Genomic DNA, 19024 nt, shown 5'->3' on the forward strand with positions numbered 1-19024 from the left:
TTTCTGACAAAGGTTTTAACTCCCAGGCTTATACTAAATAACAGCTCTGCTCACTGAGGCCACTCCCCAATCCTACACACGAGGCCGGAGAACAGCAGCTCTGTGATACCCCAGAGCCAGGACTGAACTAAGACTCTGACATTCCCTAAGAGCAATTATCTCCATCTTTCTGAGTCTGCTGAGCATGGGAACCCTCTGGATGGCAGAGAAGAGTCCCTATAACCAGACAACCATTTTCTAAAGACTAACATTCCACATGTCGCCATCACTCACGGAGATGATTTTAAAATAGTCCTTTGGAGTCTCACTTCTGTCCCTTCTCCACTCTGACTTCTTTTCTTCTTGCCTAAATGAGGCATCACAATGGCCACCTGGTCAGTGCTGGTCTCCGAAGCCTCTCCTCACTACTCAAGGCAGAGAACCAGCAGCACAGACGTCACCTGGCAGCTGGGTAAGAATGCAGAAACTCGGGCCCCACCCTCGATCTGCACTTGAAGATTCCAAGTGATATGCGTGTGCGTTAAAGTTCGAGAAGCACTGCTCTAAGCCATCCACACTATCAACCAACCATCCGCTTTTCTGGCAAACCAATCCTCCTCAGCCTCGGAAGGCCCGAACTGGGCATTCCGTAGTTCCCAGCAGCACTTTCCACTCTTCCTCACGAGCGCACAGAAAGCAAGCTGTTTTCCAGAGAACATGGGTAGAGTACCTGGCACACTCACAAACATGTATTTTCTTTCTCTCTATCTATTCACCACTGCCAATGTCCTCATATCTCTTTCAGGTGGCCCCTGTCCTGTCATAGTACCTCTTCTTCCCAGGATCCTCTAGTGAAGACACACACCAGGCACTGATGTCAAAGTTTTGACTCAACAATTTATTTGGTGGTGAATCAGGAAAACTAACGTCTCTAGCCCTCGGCTTTCTCCTCTGTCATTGAGGATGTTAATAACGGTGCCTGCCCTCGGGGCTGCTGTGAAGGCACTGCATTTGGCATTAGCTACAGCTAGCGTTCATGCTCAGCTCCAGACCTTTCCACTGACCTTGTGTGGATACTTCCCCTTTTCTTTCAAGGGCTACAGCACTGACAGGCCAAGCCACACGACTTAGCACATAAGTGTAACTCTCCTGTGGAGATCTTTGTTTTGTGTTACTGGTTTTGTCTCCTAACCTGGATCTTAAAAGAAAAAAAAAGTGTCAGTGTAACTTCCCCACACTCAACGCCTCTCCACACCCCTAACCCAGCACAGTGCTGAGCACTTTGTAGCTGACAATCGCATACCTGCTCGTCAGCTGACTGGCGTACTGATGTAAGTGTCCTGCCCCCGCACCTATATGTGAACTGTCTACATACTGAAATAGGGATATTTTTAGAATTAGTGGCATATTCTGTCTCATTGGTTGTTTAGTTCAAGCTGTTGCAACTGTGCTCAGATCTGTATTCCATGTGACTGCTATCTGTGTTTGGTGGTGGAACTGTGTTTCTGATGGAGCCTCAGTTTCTCTTTTCAATGTACTTGGATTTCACATACCTACAGGAATGGTCATCCCATGAATTTTATCAGCCCAGCCTGCATAATACCGAAGGGTTTTGATGACGCCTTGCAAATCCACATAGAAAGCTTGCAGGAACGGTTTGCCACCATTTAGGGATTCCATGGTCTGTAGGAAAAGAAATGGAGAGAACGTTCCAGTGATACACTAAATAATTTCCGGAGCAGAAGGCAAAAGGAGAAGTGAGAATACAAATGGATCAGAATAATGATGCATACCTGGTCAACTCTGATTTCCCAAATGAAAAGAGTTTTAGTACCACTCATTTAGTTTAGTTTCCAGTAAAAACCACAACGAATATATATGTGCATGTTCTTGTGTCTGTGTTTCCAGTAACCACCATCCCAAAATATAAACACAACTGGTGATAAAGAAGTGTTCTGCTTGTCAGACCAGCTTCTGTTATATTAATGATCAGAGCTGTATGGGGATTTTTTGGAGTCTACACCAGTAATCTGAATCTATAAAGAGGAGCAGGGACATGGGCTTTTATGCAATTGATGAGAATATAAAATGTTCTCCACAGCTGCCAAGACCCCTGCTGAGAAATGGAATAGCCACAGTGCACAGTGAGTTTATTTATTACCAGCACATAAACAAGGTCTCCTCTCGGGAAGCTCGTACTGTAACAACTTGAGGGCTGGTTTTTTGTAAATATTTATGTTAACGACCATTATCTATTAAGAATGAAGTATCTGGTCCATTTAATAAAAATAGAGTTAGACTTATTAAGCAGTTTAAGATTACAAACATTATTATTTTAACGACATGTTCCTAAATAGGGTAACAGAAAGAATTATAAAAGAACACAATAAAATGAGAAAAGAGAATTTTGACTTGAGAAATATTGAAGGTGCTACAAATTTAACAAATAAAATAAATAAAAACCTATGTTTGTAACCGCATGTCCTTCTCTTCAAAGACATTTTATAACACACATTGGTATGAAAAGTATTTGAGCGACAAAATTAAAACTGAAATATTCTCCATTCAATGACATGAAAATACTGTTACTTACTCTGACTTTATCCACTTACTATGTGTATAAGATGGGACTCTATTTATAATATCATGTGACCTATCACTGTGTATTGGCTCACCATTACAGGGAATCAAATTATTTCCCAGTTCTTTTCAGATTAAATAGTCTAAAAAGTTTAAACTAGTATAAATATACGTCCATGAGATGAGTGTTACATTCTCCACGCAGGTGGCCCAGAGCCAAGGTGTAGGCAGCACAGACTGAAGTGCAGTCAATAACCAGAACCTGGGCTACCTAAATGGTTCATCCCTATGAGCTGTTGACACCAGTGAAACTCACCTTAGAGTCGCCAGCCCGAGGTTTATTTTCAACTGTGTTTACCTGGGTACAGCAGTAACTTCAGTTTTCTGGTCAGAAGCTCCCCTGTATTCCAGAGGATACTCATTAAAACTCACCCTTCTCGTGGCATGACTTGAGAATGTTTAAAAGTAGGGGAAAAGGACTTGACCACAGTGAGACATATGTCAGAAAATGGATGGCATCTGAATTTCATGACATGAAAATGTAACTACAGAAATGAACTACATCATTATCTAGTAAATACTGCTAATCTAATGTTGCAAATATTGTACAGATTTAACTCAATTAAACAGACACTTACAGACCATCAACATGCCCCAATCACCACTTATGTACCAGGAACTGTGCTAGCATTACAAAAAAAAAAAAAAAAAAAAAAAAAGGAGCAAAATACAGTTTTCACTCTCAAAGAAATCATAATCCAGTGAAGAGACAGCATATAGACCAGTATTCCCCCAAGGTATTCCGAAGAATTCTATTTCGCACAATATTGATAGGTTAGCCAGAAAAATAGTGTTGCGGTTCCAAAAGGCTTGAGAAATACTGAGTAGGGCTTTTCAGAGTCTTTAATATGCTCAATGTCTTGTGAATCTCTAAGGAGTTACTTCACCATGAAACACTTTTTCCCAATATGTATAAACACCTCATTGGAAACAGTATTCTTTGAAATACCAAACTAGAAAATGTTTTTATAGGTAAGTTAATGTTATATATGGCAAGAGTTCCAAACCACCTCCATTAATGATTCATTTTGGTTCCCACACTATAAACAGATCCCCAGGGGGGTTGGAGGAGGGAGAGCCATGGTAGAAAAGACACTGAGGAAGGGCCCAAACCGTCCCTTCCCAAAGCAAACCCAACAGCGTCCTGCTTTCCCAACCAGAGAGCAGGACACAGCATCCATGGCTTGAATGCCCTGACTGAACAAAGATGCCCTAGGTCGTAGTTGATCAACTGCTGGTCATGCAGGTGAAGATCCCTGGTTTCTACAAAGTTTGTATTCTCTGAGAAACTGACTTCTACTTTAAAAACAGCAGCAGCGACAACAAACCACTATGAGAGCAGAAGCTCCTTACATGAGAAAATGATCATAATGCTCATTCTGCTAACTAGTTGTAGAAAGTGACAGAAGAACAAAGGGAGCAGAAGTATGCGGGAAGTCCACGCCATGCCCTCTGCTTCTGAAGGCTTCTCTTTAGTCAAGAGGGCTAACTCTGGAGAGGTAAAACTGGTCCTGCTTGCTTGCCAAAAGAGTCATTTGGTATTGGTTTCCTGCAAGCAGCATGATGAGTCTCCTGTTGCTTGACTGTGTTTGTTTTGTTTTGTTTGCTGAGGATGGGAGGAAGGGGGACAAGGAAAGCAGGAAGGTCCTTTCCAGTCATGGGAAGCTATGGTTTTGTCCTTCAAAATTCAGCAAGAAGAGACACTCAGCTGGTCCTCCACTTCCCCATGTGACCCCAAAAGCCAAACCCCGTAGCTTGTTCCCCAGGCTTGCTTCACCTCATATTTTCAGAAAGCCTGAGGAATCTAGATTTCAATGGAATGGTAAGCTAGGGGTAAAGACTCGATGTTTTGTCAGGCTACTTACTGCAAGGACTGCCCTGTCTCGTTCCACCAGGTCTGCAAGCTTATCCAACAGACGTCCTCTTTCTGAAGCGTCCATCCTTCTCCACACTGAACCAAGAGAGAAAGCCAGGCGGGCTGCCTGCACTGCTTTGTCTATGTCTGCCTGTTAGAGAGGAAGAGGCACAAGTGAAGAGAGGCAATGCTGCAAATAAAGCAAGAACCACTTGCTTTCACAAAAAGTGACTAATGACATCAGTGGTGATGTCTGGAGAGCATGTTTAGTGCTTTGCTGTCTCAAGGTACTTATCTCATAGGGAACTTTTTTTTCTAAGACGGACGTACCTTGTCTGCTTCTTGAACTTCACACACCTGCTCTCCTGTGGCTGGATTATAGACAGGGAACACTCTGCCGCTCTCTGAGTTCTGCCACTCGTTGTTAATAAAGATCTAAGGGAGCAGACAACAGAATGGGGTCCGTGAGACAAGTGCAGGAAGCCAGCCAGTGGTGGAGTGTTACACGGAAGCACCATGGTAGTAATACTTTCTCTATCTGCTTGCTGGTATACATATAGTTAAAGTACGGAATTTGAAGAGGTACGAGACCGTTGATTATTGTGCAGTCCAGCCTCACCTCCAATTCAGGAATTTCCTTTATGGTATTTTTACCTCAATATCATCCAGAGATTAAATATAATTCTTATCTTTACTGAACCTGTCAACTAGTGAGAGAGCCAAACAAGGAAGGGAGGACAGAGAGTCTCACATATATATAAACCATACACTGAGGGTAAGAAAGTATTAGAGTCCAACCCCTGACCAATATCTCAAAAAAGTAAATCGTGGATCAAACGGACAATCATCAGGCCTTGGATACTAGTTTCTCTGTCAGAGGCATAAGTGACCTCACAGGGAAACCTGAAGTGTGCTGGAATAAGCATTTGTCTAATTTACAGTCAGATTCCAAACTGAGCAACGACTGACCAAACCAACTGGTGCGTTAAACAAGTTACATGTGTAAATCCAAGTCAGATTTCTTTCCTTTTGCTGGAGAGGCTCTCTGGCTCAGCAAAGGGAAAAGGCCTATAACTTTCAAACTGGTCTCTCTAGAACTTCGTGAGAGCCTTGGTTTCTTTATACAGGAAATGAAGATTATATTAAAATGGCAAGGAGAATAATGGCTTAAGAAATTATTCAAGTCAACTTCTCAGAAGATTTGTAAGATATGGTTTAAAGGAGGAGGGAAAATATAGACAAAGACATTTTTAAAAATTTTATTGAGAAACCCAAACTAATATTTTTGGACAATGAAAGCTCAAAGCATACACAAAGATATTTTACTCTATAAAATTTATGGCACAACCACAAAAATTTCTAAACTTATGAGTCAGTCAGTTTAGAACAAACACAATGATAAACTGGTTTGCTACTGCCTGGCATTTGAATAATCACAGACAAGGTTAAGTGAGTGTAGATCTGCAATTTTAAATATTAAGTTCCAGATTATTTCAAAGCTTTGCTTTTTCCTTGATTTAATAATACAGTGAGCCTGGGCTGAAGGAGTCTTTTCCTGAAGGCTTTTTAAGATAAGGGGAAAAATTACCTTACCTCTGTAAAAGCACTTAATACAAAGGTATTGAGCACAAATATGATGACCTTGAAATTGCACGTTTTACAGTTTTTCATATGTCGTTTGTTAACATAACGTATTCATTTGTATAATGTATTCATTAAATGTGTAGGTATTTCTAGACACAGGAGAGATAAAGATGACTAAGAGTTCTAGCCCTCCAAGTTGAACAGTCTCCAGTAGTTCATTAAATACTTACAACAACCCTAATGACAGGATTTTATTATCTCTACTGAAGATGAAAAAATTGAGGGAGGTTAGAAGTCCAAAGAAGCAGGTTCTCACCATGGCTCTGACGCAGGCTGCTGCTCTTTCCACCACACCATGGCTTCCAGAATTGCTCAGCCCAAAGAAACACAACTGTGCCCAACCCTAAGTTAAGATCTGTAATTCTTGGAGTCCCGGTCTAGTTCTCTTTTCATTCAACTTAACAAATTTCCTAACAATTCACAGCTCTTCAAATCTGCATACTATTTGGAAACACAATAAACCTCCAAGGTGACAAATGGGGAAAAAATTAAGAGGTTAATTTCATTAAAGATTCACTTCTAGCTGTACACCAGAAATTGACACATTGTAACTGACTATACATTAATTAAAAAAAATTCACTTCTAGAGTATTACCAGGTTTAAGGGAGAATGGGTCTTGCCAATATTCCTTACTCCTTTTATTGACTATTTGACTAGAACTTCTTCACCCCTGGAACATAATCAGATCCAATTTAAGTTTATAGGCTTCTTTGTTGAACATTTATAACTATATGTAAGGATTGATATTTCACGACTTTTATTGTATCTTGGAGGTCTTTCAAAGATCAGAGAAAAATTACTTATTTTTAATAGGATAAAATTAATTCTTTTATTGCTATCATTTAGGTCCAGTGATCATTTTATTAATCTAAAATACAAGTAAGCCAGAAAGAGAAAGAAAAATACCATATGATATCACTTATATGTGGAACCTAAAAAAAAAAAAAAGACAAATGAACTTATTTACAAAACAGAAACAGAGTCAAAGACATAGAAAACAAACTTATGGTTACCAGCGGGGGAAGAGGGTGGGAAAGGATAAATTGGGAGTTCAAGATTTGCAGATACTAACTAATATATATAAAATAGATAAACAACAAGTTTATATTGTATAGCACAGGGAACTATATTCAATATCTTATAATAACTTATGGTGAAAAAGAATATGAAAACGAATATATGTATGTTCCTATATGACTGAAGTATTGTTCTGTACACCAGAAATTGACACAACATTGTAAACTGACTGTACTTCAATTAAAAAAAAAAATATATATATATATATACACATTATGGTACTATATAGAAGTTTGGAAAAAATACACTTAAATAGTCTTCTCTATCTATATGTTAAGTTCAATAAAATTTTTACCTTAAAAACATATTTCACTGATGTCTTATTGCCCTGGGATATGAAACTCACATTCCTTGATATCGATACATTTAGTTGCCCACCATAATCTATCCTTACACCCTGCACCAGCCTTTGATCTTTCTGGAAGATTCTTGATTTTGTTTAGTTCAGGGCAGGTCCTACTGACAGGCTAGTATAAGTTACAGATCCCTTTTCAATAATTTTTTTATTGAAGTATAGTTGATTTTATAATCTTTTCTAATATATAAAATATTTCAGGTTACAAAGGAAACAAATCATTTTGAAATACAGTTATCAAAAACAAATTTGTAGAATAGTAATATATGTATGCCTTTATTAACACATCAAATAAGAAGATTATAAACTTAAAATAAAGGCATTAAAATTGTTTAAATTTTTAACAGATCTATCCAGTGTGAAGGTTATTGTTGCTTGGCATAAATAAGAACATTAAATTATGGGGCTGCCTTTGGCTCACCTCCTTCCGTGTGTTGATCAGAAAACAAGCAAAATAGAGAATGCAGGAAAGCAATGTAACTATAACTGTATCGTGGTATGAAAATATTTGTGATTTCTAATGGTGATAAAGTGAAAATACACTATCACTATTGTGGTTTTTTGCCTACTTACATAAATGAAAGAAGTAAGATTTTAGTTAGAGAGTATTGAAAAATAAAGATATAATGTTATCCAATCCCCCCAAAATAATAAAATAAAATAAAGTACATTATCAGATCTTAGTGATCGTTTCCTGTATCTTGAAACACTTTGCTACTTCATCATTAGGAATTATTTCATCATCACTCATCAATTATTTCTAAGTATGCTTTTTAAAAAACCTAAAATAAAAAGGAAACAAAAATTACGGAACTGTTCAGAAATAAATGAATACATCACCATTATTTCATTATCTTTTGGTTTTGTTATTATATTGCCCAAAGTAATGCATCATCTCTCAAAAGAGTATAAAAGAATGGTGGAGACACCATCTCTGTCATCTTCTTTTTAGCTTTTACCGAACATAATTAAGAATTCAGAATTTTTCATTTCTGTCCATAATGAGAAAGAGAAGAAAATTAACAGAGAAAGACATTTCACAATTGTTAGATGAGTCAGAGATGAAGGCAAAGAGACAGAAACATCAGAGAGTCTACTGATGAGGGTGACACTGACTATATAAGCAAAATCTTGGACTATGAGTCTTTAGGATAAATAAATACATTTTCTCTAACAAGAATCAAAGAGCAAACAAGACGCTTAAAAACACAAAAAGGAAATATGACCCAGTTAGTCATTCAATAAGGACTTAATCATTTAGTATTTTGCAACAAGAACTCTGGACCATCTTGTTTTGATAAAAGAATATGTTAACAATTAATTTATCTTTTATATTTGTGGGAAAAATTTTACTTGATATGATTCACAAATGGACAAATACTGAAGACAGGTGTACACACAAAAGGTTATGATTGGAAGGATAGATATTAGGTGGAAATAAAAAATTTCATTGGATTGATCAATCTAATTTACATTTATAAAACTAAAAATGAAAATGTTTTTGTAGTTTACAACAAAAAGATGGCCATGCTCTCTTCTACAAAATTATGAGCCTTCAAATTTTTCAATAGTATTACATAATGATAATGCAAATATGAGGAACCAAAAGTAAAAATAAGTAACAATAAGAGATGTGCTTAAAAGTAACCTATTAGGGATGTGCTTAGAATTTCCAATCACTATTTATAACATAAACATTTCCAGGTTCAAACATGATAACTCATGAGCAGATAACTGCATTCAAAGGCCATGGCTCATTTCATGTACATATACCTCCAACACCCAGAAAATACGGAAGAAAATTTTGGTTTGTTATTTTAAAATTCTTGTTTTGTTGTTTTCACTATCTCTTTACTTTTACTTCTTTAAATTTTTCAAAAAACAACTTAAAGTTTTAAAGCTATATAATCTCCACTGGGCCCAGATGGTAAATGTGATGACTATTTTTCCTGGTATGCTGAAGGTTAAAATATATGATATTTTTATTGCATTACTATTTTCATAGACCTAGCCTTATGACGCTTAAAAAACTTATACTGACAACTCTGTTGGCACACAAGAAAGCAAGTACCTCCAAACTACCTGAAAGTTTTCAGCTTCTCTGAGCAATTTTGAAAGTTTTGAATGCTGTCTAATGTGATCCTCTCTAACCAGGCCTCCTTGAAGAAACAGTTTACCTCAGGGCTGTAGCAGGGAAAGCACAAGATGATCCTGGAATATTGTGGTGCCAGAAATCAAGTACATGCTCAAAAATTGACAGCGATATATCAAAAGAACACAGGAGCCAACGTGAAGGGGCTCCCAATGGGAGCAATACTGGGATAATTTGAGCAGCAAAATAAATAATGGTAGTAATAGATTATTACCTTAAGAACAAAACAGGCATCCAAAAGTCCATAATAATACACATTTTTAATATATAAATAAATAAATGGCAGATAAGGAAAAGCTCTTAACAGCAGAATTCAAACTAATAGTTGTTTGACTACTGACAAGGAATGACAATTAGATTATCATCATTTGTCAAACAGCACGATAATAACTGCTTCAGGCAAATATTGTCAGTGGATGGTAAAATTAGTAGGTAAAAGTATAATGAAAAATTGGATGTTTATGTAATCTCAAAGTATCTCCCCTTAAGATTCTTATTAATTACAAAGAGGAAAAAGGTAACTTCACACTGGAGAAACCTGGCAGACAGCACCTTAATCAAGTGACTAAAGTTCACATCACCAGTAATGGACAAACTGATCTTTACTAACACTTTGTCTGCTTGTCCTACTGACAATTAGACAGCTGTGCTGCAGTCTGCCACTTTGGTGGCAGATTTGTCAATACACCCCTTAGTTCTATCATTTTTTTGGTTTTTTTTTTTAACATTTTTTATTGATTTATAATCATTTTACAATGTTGTGTCAAATTCCAGTGTAGAGCACAATTTTTCAGTTATACATGAACATATATATATTCATTGTCACATTTTTTTCTCTGTGAGCTACGATAAGATCTTGTGTATATTTCCCTGTGCTTCATTTTTATATTTATAAATTTTAGTTTACTTTATTAGTGAATTTTAGTGTAACTATTAGATTCTCTGATAAAATAAAACTATTTACCAATATGAAGTGACCTCCTTTATTACTAAAAAAAGCTTTGTGTCTTAAAGACTATTTTGTTTAATATGCATAAAGCCACCTAAGCTTTTCTTTAGTATTTCCTGACACATTTTTTCCCATCCTATTACTTTCAATTATGACTTTACCATTTTGATGTGTCTCTTTAAATGCTTTACAGCTATATTTTTTCATTCAATATGAAAATCCCTGTCCTTTAACTGGCAAGTTTAATACAATTGTATTTATTGTCATCATATTTTGTGTTAAATTATGTCTTTTGTGATATTTGGACTTAGTGCTATTTGTCTTGTTTTATTTGACTTCCTGTTTTCTCCTTTCTTGCCTCTTTTTAAAACTTAATTAACGTTTGTTCATTTTACAATTTAATTTCCCTCTTTTATTAGTTTGGAAGTTGTATACAGTCTTTCTATTCTTTCATTGGTTATCCATGATATTTTATCACTCATATTTAACAAAGTAAAGTCTAAAGTTAATATATACTTAAAATTCCTCCCAAATAATTACAAAGGACTTAAAACACAAAATTTAATTGCTCTTTTCCAGGGGTTTCTTTGTTATAAAATTATTATTTAATACAGAAAATGATTTCTAATATAGAAGATTTCTTGATTTTTATTTTATTTCTTAGAATTACATTTAGTAAAGATTTATTGGGGGTAAAGTCTCATATCTGAACATAAATTTACTACACCCTCATGCTCAAAAGATACACCTAGAAAGTTATACAATTCTAGCGAGACAATTATTTTCTCACAGAACTTTGAGGATATTATTCCAGTATTTTCTCTCCTGCAATGGTGTTTACAAAATATCTCTGCTGCAAGTCTCTGATGATCATTATTTTGTTGATGATTCACCTTTTGTATCTGGTTGCTTTTCAGATCTTGTCTTTGTCTCGGTATTTTGAGTTTCATCACAATATGTTTACGTATCAATTTCTTTTTTATCTTGATAGTTAAGCATTGTGCTTGCTGCATTTGTGAATTTTGTCTTTTAAGTTCTAGAATGTTCTTTATTATTCTTTAGGTTTTCTCTTTTTTTGTTTTTTTTTGGGGGGGGTGATAAGATTTATTTATTTACTTGCTTATTTATTTTAATGGAGGTATTGGGGATTGAACCCAGGACCTCATGCATGCTAAGTACGCCCTCTACCACTGAGCTGTACCCTTCCCCTTAGAATATTCTTAATGATTATCACCATTTCCCTGAATATCATTCTTTCTATTCTCTGCTCTGGAACTCTGAGTGTTATACCTTTTTAGCCCATCATCAATGTCTTTTAACCACTCATTTTTCATCTCTTTTAAAAAATATTTTATGTAAATATAGCTTTGTTGCTTTTGTAAATGTGCGACAGACTCTTCTGAACAATTCAAACTATACAGGAAAGGAAAGAAAAGGTTACAAAATCACCTCAAATTTCATCATCCAGAAATAATTAAGTTCACATCTTCATGACCATCCTTCTAGACATGTTTCTAGGCCCACAAACATATATGTATATAATTCCACAAAACAAGATAAACTTTACATGAGCTTTAGAACTTGCTTTTTAAAAAATTAACAATATACTGTGGATATTTTTAATGATTTCTTTGGGTTCCAATATGTATTTTATGCACATAAATATATAGGTGTGTGTGTGCACGTGTGGATATGCGTGCATGGGTGTATGTAAATTTATTCAATCAGCCCTCTATTGACAGACATTTGTTTCTATTCTACTCCTTTTTCTCTGTGTTGCAGTTGAATAATTTCTTCAGATCTATCATCCAGTTCCCTTTACTTGGCTCTAATCTGGTAATTTCAATGTTTATATTTTTATGTCTAAAAATTCTGATTTGTTCTTTTTCAAATCTGCCTGGTCATTCTGTCTTGGCTTTTAAAATTAAAGTTTTAGGTTCACAGAAAACAGCACAGAGAGATCCCACATACCCCCTATTCCCCTCCTCAGTTTCTTCTACTTTTAATATCTTGCATTAGTGTTGTACATTTGTTACAACTGATGGACAAGTATTGATAAAGTCCATAGTTTATATTAGGCTTCACTCTTTGTGTTGTACAGTTCTATAGGTTTTGAAAAATGCATAATGTCATGTATCCACCATGACTTAACACAGAATACTTTCTTCACTGCCCAAAATATCCTGTGTTCCACTATTTATCCTTCCCTCTTCCCCCTAAACCCTGACAAATACTGATATTTTTACTGTCTCCTTCACTTTGCCTTTCCCAGAATGTCATATCGCTGGAATCACATAGTAGGTAGCCTTTTCAGACTGGCTGCTTTCACTCAGCAATTTGTACTTAAGGTTCTTCCATGTTTTTTCATGGCTTATTAGCTCATTTTTCGGTTAATGCTGAATAACATTCAATTTATGGATGTACCCCAGTTGGTTTATCCATTCACTTTTAAAAGACATCTTGGTTGCTTCCAGTTTGGAGGATTCATGAATAAAGTTGTTATTAACAGCTGTGTGCAGGTTTTTGTGTGAACATAAATTTTCAATTCATTTGAGTAAATGCCTAGGAGAGTGATTGCTGGATTACATGGAAAGACTAGTCTTAGCTCTGCAAGAAACCGCCAAACTGTCTTCCAAAGTTGAGTTACCATTTTGAATTCCCACCAGCAATGCATGAGAGCTCTTGTTGCTTCACATCCTTGTCAGCATTTGGCATTTTCAGGTTTTCTCTTTTGCTATGTTTTGTTTTGTTTTTTATTTTAGCCGTTCTAATAGGTGTGCAGAGGCATCTTGTTTTCGTCTGAAATTCTCCAATGACATACGGTGTTGAGAATTTTTTATATGCTTATTTGCTGGCTGTGTATTTTCTCTGATGAGGTGTCTTAGATCTTTTGCCTGTTGTTTGAGTTGTTTTCTTAGTGTTGAATTTTAAGAGTTCTTTGTATATTTTGGATACAAGTTCTTCATTGGACATGTGTCTTGTAAATATTTTCTCTCAGTTTGTGGCTTGTCTTTTCATTCACTTTTGCAGATCAGAAGTTTTTTGTTTTAAGGAAGTCCAATATACCAATTTCTCCTTTCATGGTTCATGTTTTTCGTGTTGTATATAAAAATTCACTGCCAAACCCAAGATCATCTGTATTTTCTCCTATGCTACTATTCTATCTTCAAGAAGTTTTATAGTTTTGTGTTTTACATTAAGCCTATGATCCATTTTGAGTTAATTTTTGTGAAAGGTGTAAGGTTGGTGTCCAGATTCATTTTTTTGCATGTGGATGTCTCTTTGTTTGAGCACCATGTTGAAAGGACTATCCTTTCTCAATGATTGCCTTTACTCCTTTGTCAAAGATCAGTTGACTGTATTTGTCTGCATTTATTTCTGAGCTCTCTACTCTATTCCATTGAACTCTCCATCTGTTCTTTCGCCAATAGCACGCTGTCTTGATTATCGTAGCTTCACAGGAAGTCTTGAAGTTGGGTACTGTCAGTCCTACGGCTTTTCTCTTCTTCAATATTACTGGCTCTTCTGCCCTTCGATATAAACCTTAGAATTTGTTTGTTGCTACCTACAAAATAATTTATCAGGATTGTTACTGGGATTGCATTGAATCTACAGATCCAGTTGGAAAGAACTGACATTTCAATAATATTGAGTCTTTCTATCCATGGGATGTATCTCCATTTATCTAGATCTCTTTCGATTAATTTCATCAGAGTTCTATATTCTTTTTCATAAATATCTTGTACATATTTTGTTAGATTCGTACCTAAGTATTTCTCTTTTGTGGGACTGTACGTGGCATAGTGTTCCTTATTTCAAATTCCAATTGTTCAACTGGTGTGTAAGAAAGCAAATGACTTCTGTATTTTAACCATGTGTCATGCAACCTTGCTATAATTACTTATAAGTTCTAGAGGTTTTTTTGTTTTTCTGGGGTTTGGGGAGTCAATTCTAGGGATTTTTCAACATATAAATCATGTCATGAGCAAAGACAGTTTTATTTCTTCCTTCTCAATCTGTATACCTTTTAGTTCTTTTTCTCATTTAGTTCTTTTTCTGTATTATCTAGGACTTCTAGTACAATGTTGAACAGGAATTCAACATTGAAGAAAGAATATTTTGCTTTGTTCCCAATCATAGAGGGAAAGCATCTAGTTCCTCACCATTAGGTATGATATTAGCTATAGGTTTTATACAGATCTTCTTCATCAAGTTGAGGAAGTTTCCTTGTATTCCTAGTTTGCTGAGAGTTTTTACATGAATGGGTGTTGGATTTTGTCAAGTGCTAATTTCTGTACATACACATATTATCACATGATTTTTCTTCATTAGCCTGTGGATGTGACAGGTTACAATAATTGATTTTTGAATGTTGAACCAGTCCTGTATACTTGGACTAAACCCCACTTGGTTGTGGTATATAATACTTTTCACACATTGTTAGATTTTATCTGCTAATATTTTTGAGGGTTTTGCATTAATGTTAATGAGAGAGATCAATCTGTAGTTTTCCCTTCCTGTAGGAAACTGTTCTTTCTGGTAGGAACTGTTCTTTCTAATTTTGTTTTCTGGAAGAGATTGTAGAAAATCGGTGTGTTTGATAGAAGTCACTACTGAAACTATCTGAACTGGTGCATTTTTTATTGAGGAGATTATTCATTACTGATTCAATTTCTTAAACAGATACAGGTCTATCCAGGCTTCGCCAATGTGAGTCTCCATCCTCAGCTCCCACCATCAACTATTCCTTCCTTCTAGGTCTCTTAGGTCGGCCTCAGGAGAAGGGCTTTTGATTGGGTTCCAGTACATCTTTTCAAGCCAGTCTTCAGATGTAAATTAAATGCTCTTAGGTCCAAACATTTGGAACCAGGAAGCAGAAGGTCATGCAGTACAGTTTGAGGCCATTTAAGGGCCAAGTCCTGGGTCAGGATAACTTACGTTCAAAAGAATTGTGAAGGAGCTGGCAAGAAGTGATGACTATCTTAAGACTGGGTACCAATTTAGTAGGTGTTGGGATTTTATATGTGATGTCTTTGGTTTTGGAGTCAGGGTAATACTGGTCTCAAAGCATGAGCTGGGAAGCATTCTGTCTTCTTCAGTTTTCTAGAAGAGTTTGTGTGTAGAAGTGGCATTATTTCTTCCTTAACTATTTGGTAGAATTCACTAGTAAAGGTATCTGGGCCTAGAGTTTTCTTTGTGAGAAAGTTTTTTAGCAACAAATTCAATTTCTTCAATAAAATAAAAGGCTATTCAAATTACCTATTTCTCCTTGGGTGAGTTTTGGCAGACTGTGTCTTTTAAGAAATGTGTCCATTAGTTATCATATTTGTGGGCATAGAGTTGCTCATAATATTCCTTTGTTATTCTTTTAATGTCCATGATGGCTTCTCCCTGTTTCTGATACTAGCAATTTGTGTCTTCTTTCTTTTTCTCTTTGTTAGCCAGGCTAGATGTTTATCAATTTTATTGATCTTTTCAAAGAAACAGCCTATGGTTTCATTGATTTTCTCTATTGTTTTCCTGTCTTTCATTTCATTGATTTCTGCTATAATTTACTATTTTTTATTCTTCTTGATTTAGGTTCATATTACTCTTCTTTTTCTAGTTTCCTAAGGTAGAAGCTTAGACTATCTCTTACCTTCTAACATATGTACTCAATGCTATAAATTTCCCTGTATACTTTTTTTTTAATTGAAGTATAGTCAGTTTACAATGTGTCAATTTCTGGTATACAGCATAGTATTTCAGTTGTATATGTATACATACATATAATCCTTTTCATATTCTTTTTCATTATAGGTTACTACAAGATACTGAATACTGAACATAGTTCCCTGTGCTATACAGACGAAATTTTTTTTTATCTATTTTATATATAGTAGTTAGTATCTGCAAATCTCGAGCTCCCAATTTATCCCTTCATGCCCCTTTTCCCCCTGGCAACCATAAGTTTGTTTACTACATCTGTGAGTCTGTTTCTGTTTTGTAGGTGAGTTCATTAGTGTCTTCTTTTTTCTTTCTTTTTTTTTTTTTTAGATTTCCCCATATTAGTGATATCATATGGTATTTTTCTTTCTCTTTCTGGCTTACTTCACTTAGAATGACAATCCTCAGATCCAGCCATGTTGCTGCAAGTGGCATTATTTTATTCTTTTTTATGGCTAAGTAGTATTCCATTGTATAAATATATACCACAGCTTCTTTATCCAGTCATCTGATGGTGGACATTTAGGTTGTTTCCATGTCTTGGCTATTGTAAACAGTGCTGCTATGAACATTGGGGTACATGTTATCTCTTCAATAAATTTCCTTCTAAATACTGCTTTCACTGCATCCCACAAATTTTGATAAGTTGTATTTTCATTTAGTTCAAAATATTTTAAATTTCTCTTAAGACTTATTCCTTGATCCATGTGTTATTTAGAAATGTGTTGCTCAAGCTCCAAATATTTTGGGATTTTCCACGTTATCTTTCTATTGTTAATTTATGGTTTAATTCCATTGTGTTCTGAGAGTGTATTTTTGGTAAAAATTCTACTCTTTGAATTTTGTCAAAGTGTATTTTATGGCCCAGAATGTGGTCTAACTTGATGAATGCTCCATGTGAACCTGATAATAATGTATATTATATGCTGTTGTTGGGTGGAGGTTTAGCTTAACTATTCCTAGAGCATTTGCTTCTAGAGAAAACCCAGCTTTTGCATTTTCCCTCAGCTCCTTGATCCGTTTTCAGATCACTGTTCTTTTAATTAAGCAATACATTAAAAGTAATATATGCAAGGATAGCTGCTCCTACTATTTCTATTTAATACTGTAATATTATCAGATATTTTTAGGCAAAAAGGTTAAAAATAAGTAATGTTGTCATTATTTTCAGACATCTTGATTGTGTAGAAATTCCTAAAAAAAATCTACCAAAAAATTGCTAGAAGTATAATTTAAGTATAATTTATCAAAGTCCCAGGATACAAGATCAATACATTATCAACAAATTAATGGAAAATGAAGTTTAAGTACATATATTTATACACACACACTAATTCATACAAGATCTAGCTCCACTGTAACAGAAGGACCCTTTAGAGTATATAGTTTACTTTAATGTCAGAAGTATAAATCATGGGCAGCAACTATTAATCTTTTAATTTATATAAATTAAAAATAATAATCTAGAAGAGTCTAAAAAGGAGTTACGGCTCTTAGTTGCAATGCAACCACTTCATAAAATTGAGGGAGCTACAAAACTCTCTCACCCCTCCTCTGTGAAACAGGTTTGAGAGAAGAAAACCAGTGTGAGTTGAAACTAAGAGGGAAAGGAATTATTGAACAGAAATTTGTTTCACAGAAAAACTGCAAAATGCTTATTAAAGGCCTATTCTAAACACGGAGTTTTTTGTAGGTACTACTGAAAATCTACAGAAGACATGTACTCTGCTGTCCTGGAGCTTATAATCATGTTTCAAAGACAAGATTACTTTCAGGAAAGTTAAATAACGTAAGACACTCTATGATTTAGTACCAAGATGAGTGGTAGAGATAAGCACCACAGGAGTTCGCTTCGGAGAAGGGTGACACCAGTGTGGGCTGACATGTTAAAAGAACACTTGAGGGAAACAAGAAATAATGAGGGAGTGTGACCTGGGGCAGGGAAAGGATAAGGCAGAAGAAAGAAACCCTATCCCTAATAAAATTATTCAGCTGGCCTGATCAGCCCCTCTTCCTTGACTTCAGCTCCTCTCAAAGATTATCTGATACCCGGGTTGAAGGAGTGTGATGGAGAAGGAAGAGAGCCAAGTTTAGCTTCTCTCCTTCCCTCCCCGGACTCTACCAGTAGCTCCAGCACTTGAGCGACCCCTGGGGTCTCAGCACTGGCCTCTACCACAGCACTGTCTTCAGAGTAAGCAGCGTGCCTTCAGGCAAGCAGGGCCAAAAATAATCATGAAAATCCATAGAGTCAGAGAAAACAGGTCAGAAATTCATAAAGCTAGTTAAATAGAGTCATATGAAGAAGGAAGACATGAAAAAAGAGAAGAATTTTAAAAATATGTTATAAATTAATCACATTTAGGAAGAGTAGCAACTAAAAGGAGTGAAAAACACTGTACAGGAAACATGGAGAGGAGACTTTTAGAAGATAATGGAAAATGAATATTGAAAATAGAGTTAGAAAAGAAGTATTTATTTTAAAAAATATAGTTCTGTTTAAATACAAGAGGCTGAGAAAAACAAGCCTTACCGACTTCATATTGAGAAACAATGAATTGAGAGAGGAAGCAAGGATACAGGGAGGTGGGGGTGGAGGGGAAGGAGAGGGTACGACAGGGAGAACCAACAGAGGTGGAACTCATCTGCCAGGAAAACTCAGACATGCA

At 35.7% G+C, this 19024-nt stretch overlaps 1 protein-coding gene across 2 annotated transcripts in view; it reads right to left on the reverse strand.

Annotated features, from left to right (window-relative positions):
* The window catches only part of ALDH1A2 (aldehyde dehydrogenase 1 family member A2), a 103490-nt gene that overhangs the window by 58588 nt on the left and 25878 nt on the right, over nucleotides 1-19024 (reverse strand). The window contains exons 2-4 of one of the 2 annotated variants that reach the window (XM_010969452.2): nucleotides 4805-4909; nucleotides 4485-4625; nucleotides 1533-1662 (exon numbers count right to left, since the gene is read on the reverse strand). In XM_010969452.2, coding sequence (XP_010967754.1) covers nucleotides 1533-1662; nucleotides 4485-4625; nucleotides 4805-4909 — 376 coding nt within the window. The remainder of the gene's footprint in view (nucleotides 1-1532; nucleotides 1663-4484; nucleotides 4626-4804; nucleotides 4910-19024) is intronic. The other variant, XM_074366198.1, reaches the window with a different exon arrangement.

The sequence above is a fragment of the Camelus bactrianus genome, chromosome 6, assembly GCF_048773025.1.
Source record: "Camelus bactrianus isolate YW-2024 breed Bactrian camel chromosome 6, ASM4877302v1, whole genome shotgun sequence".
Lineage (NCBI taxonomy): Eukaryota > Metazoa > Chordata > Mammalia > Artiodactyla > Camelidae > Camelus > Camelus bactrianus.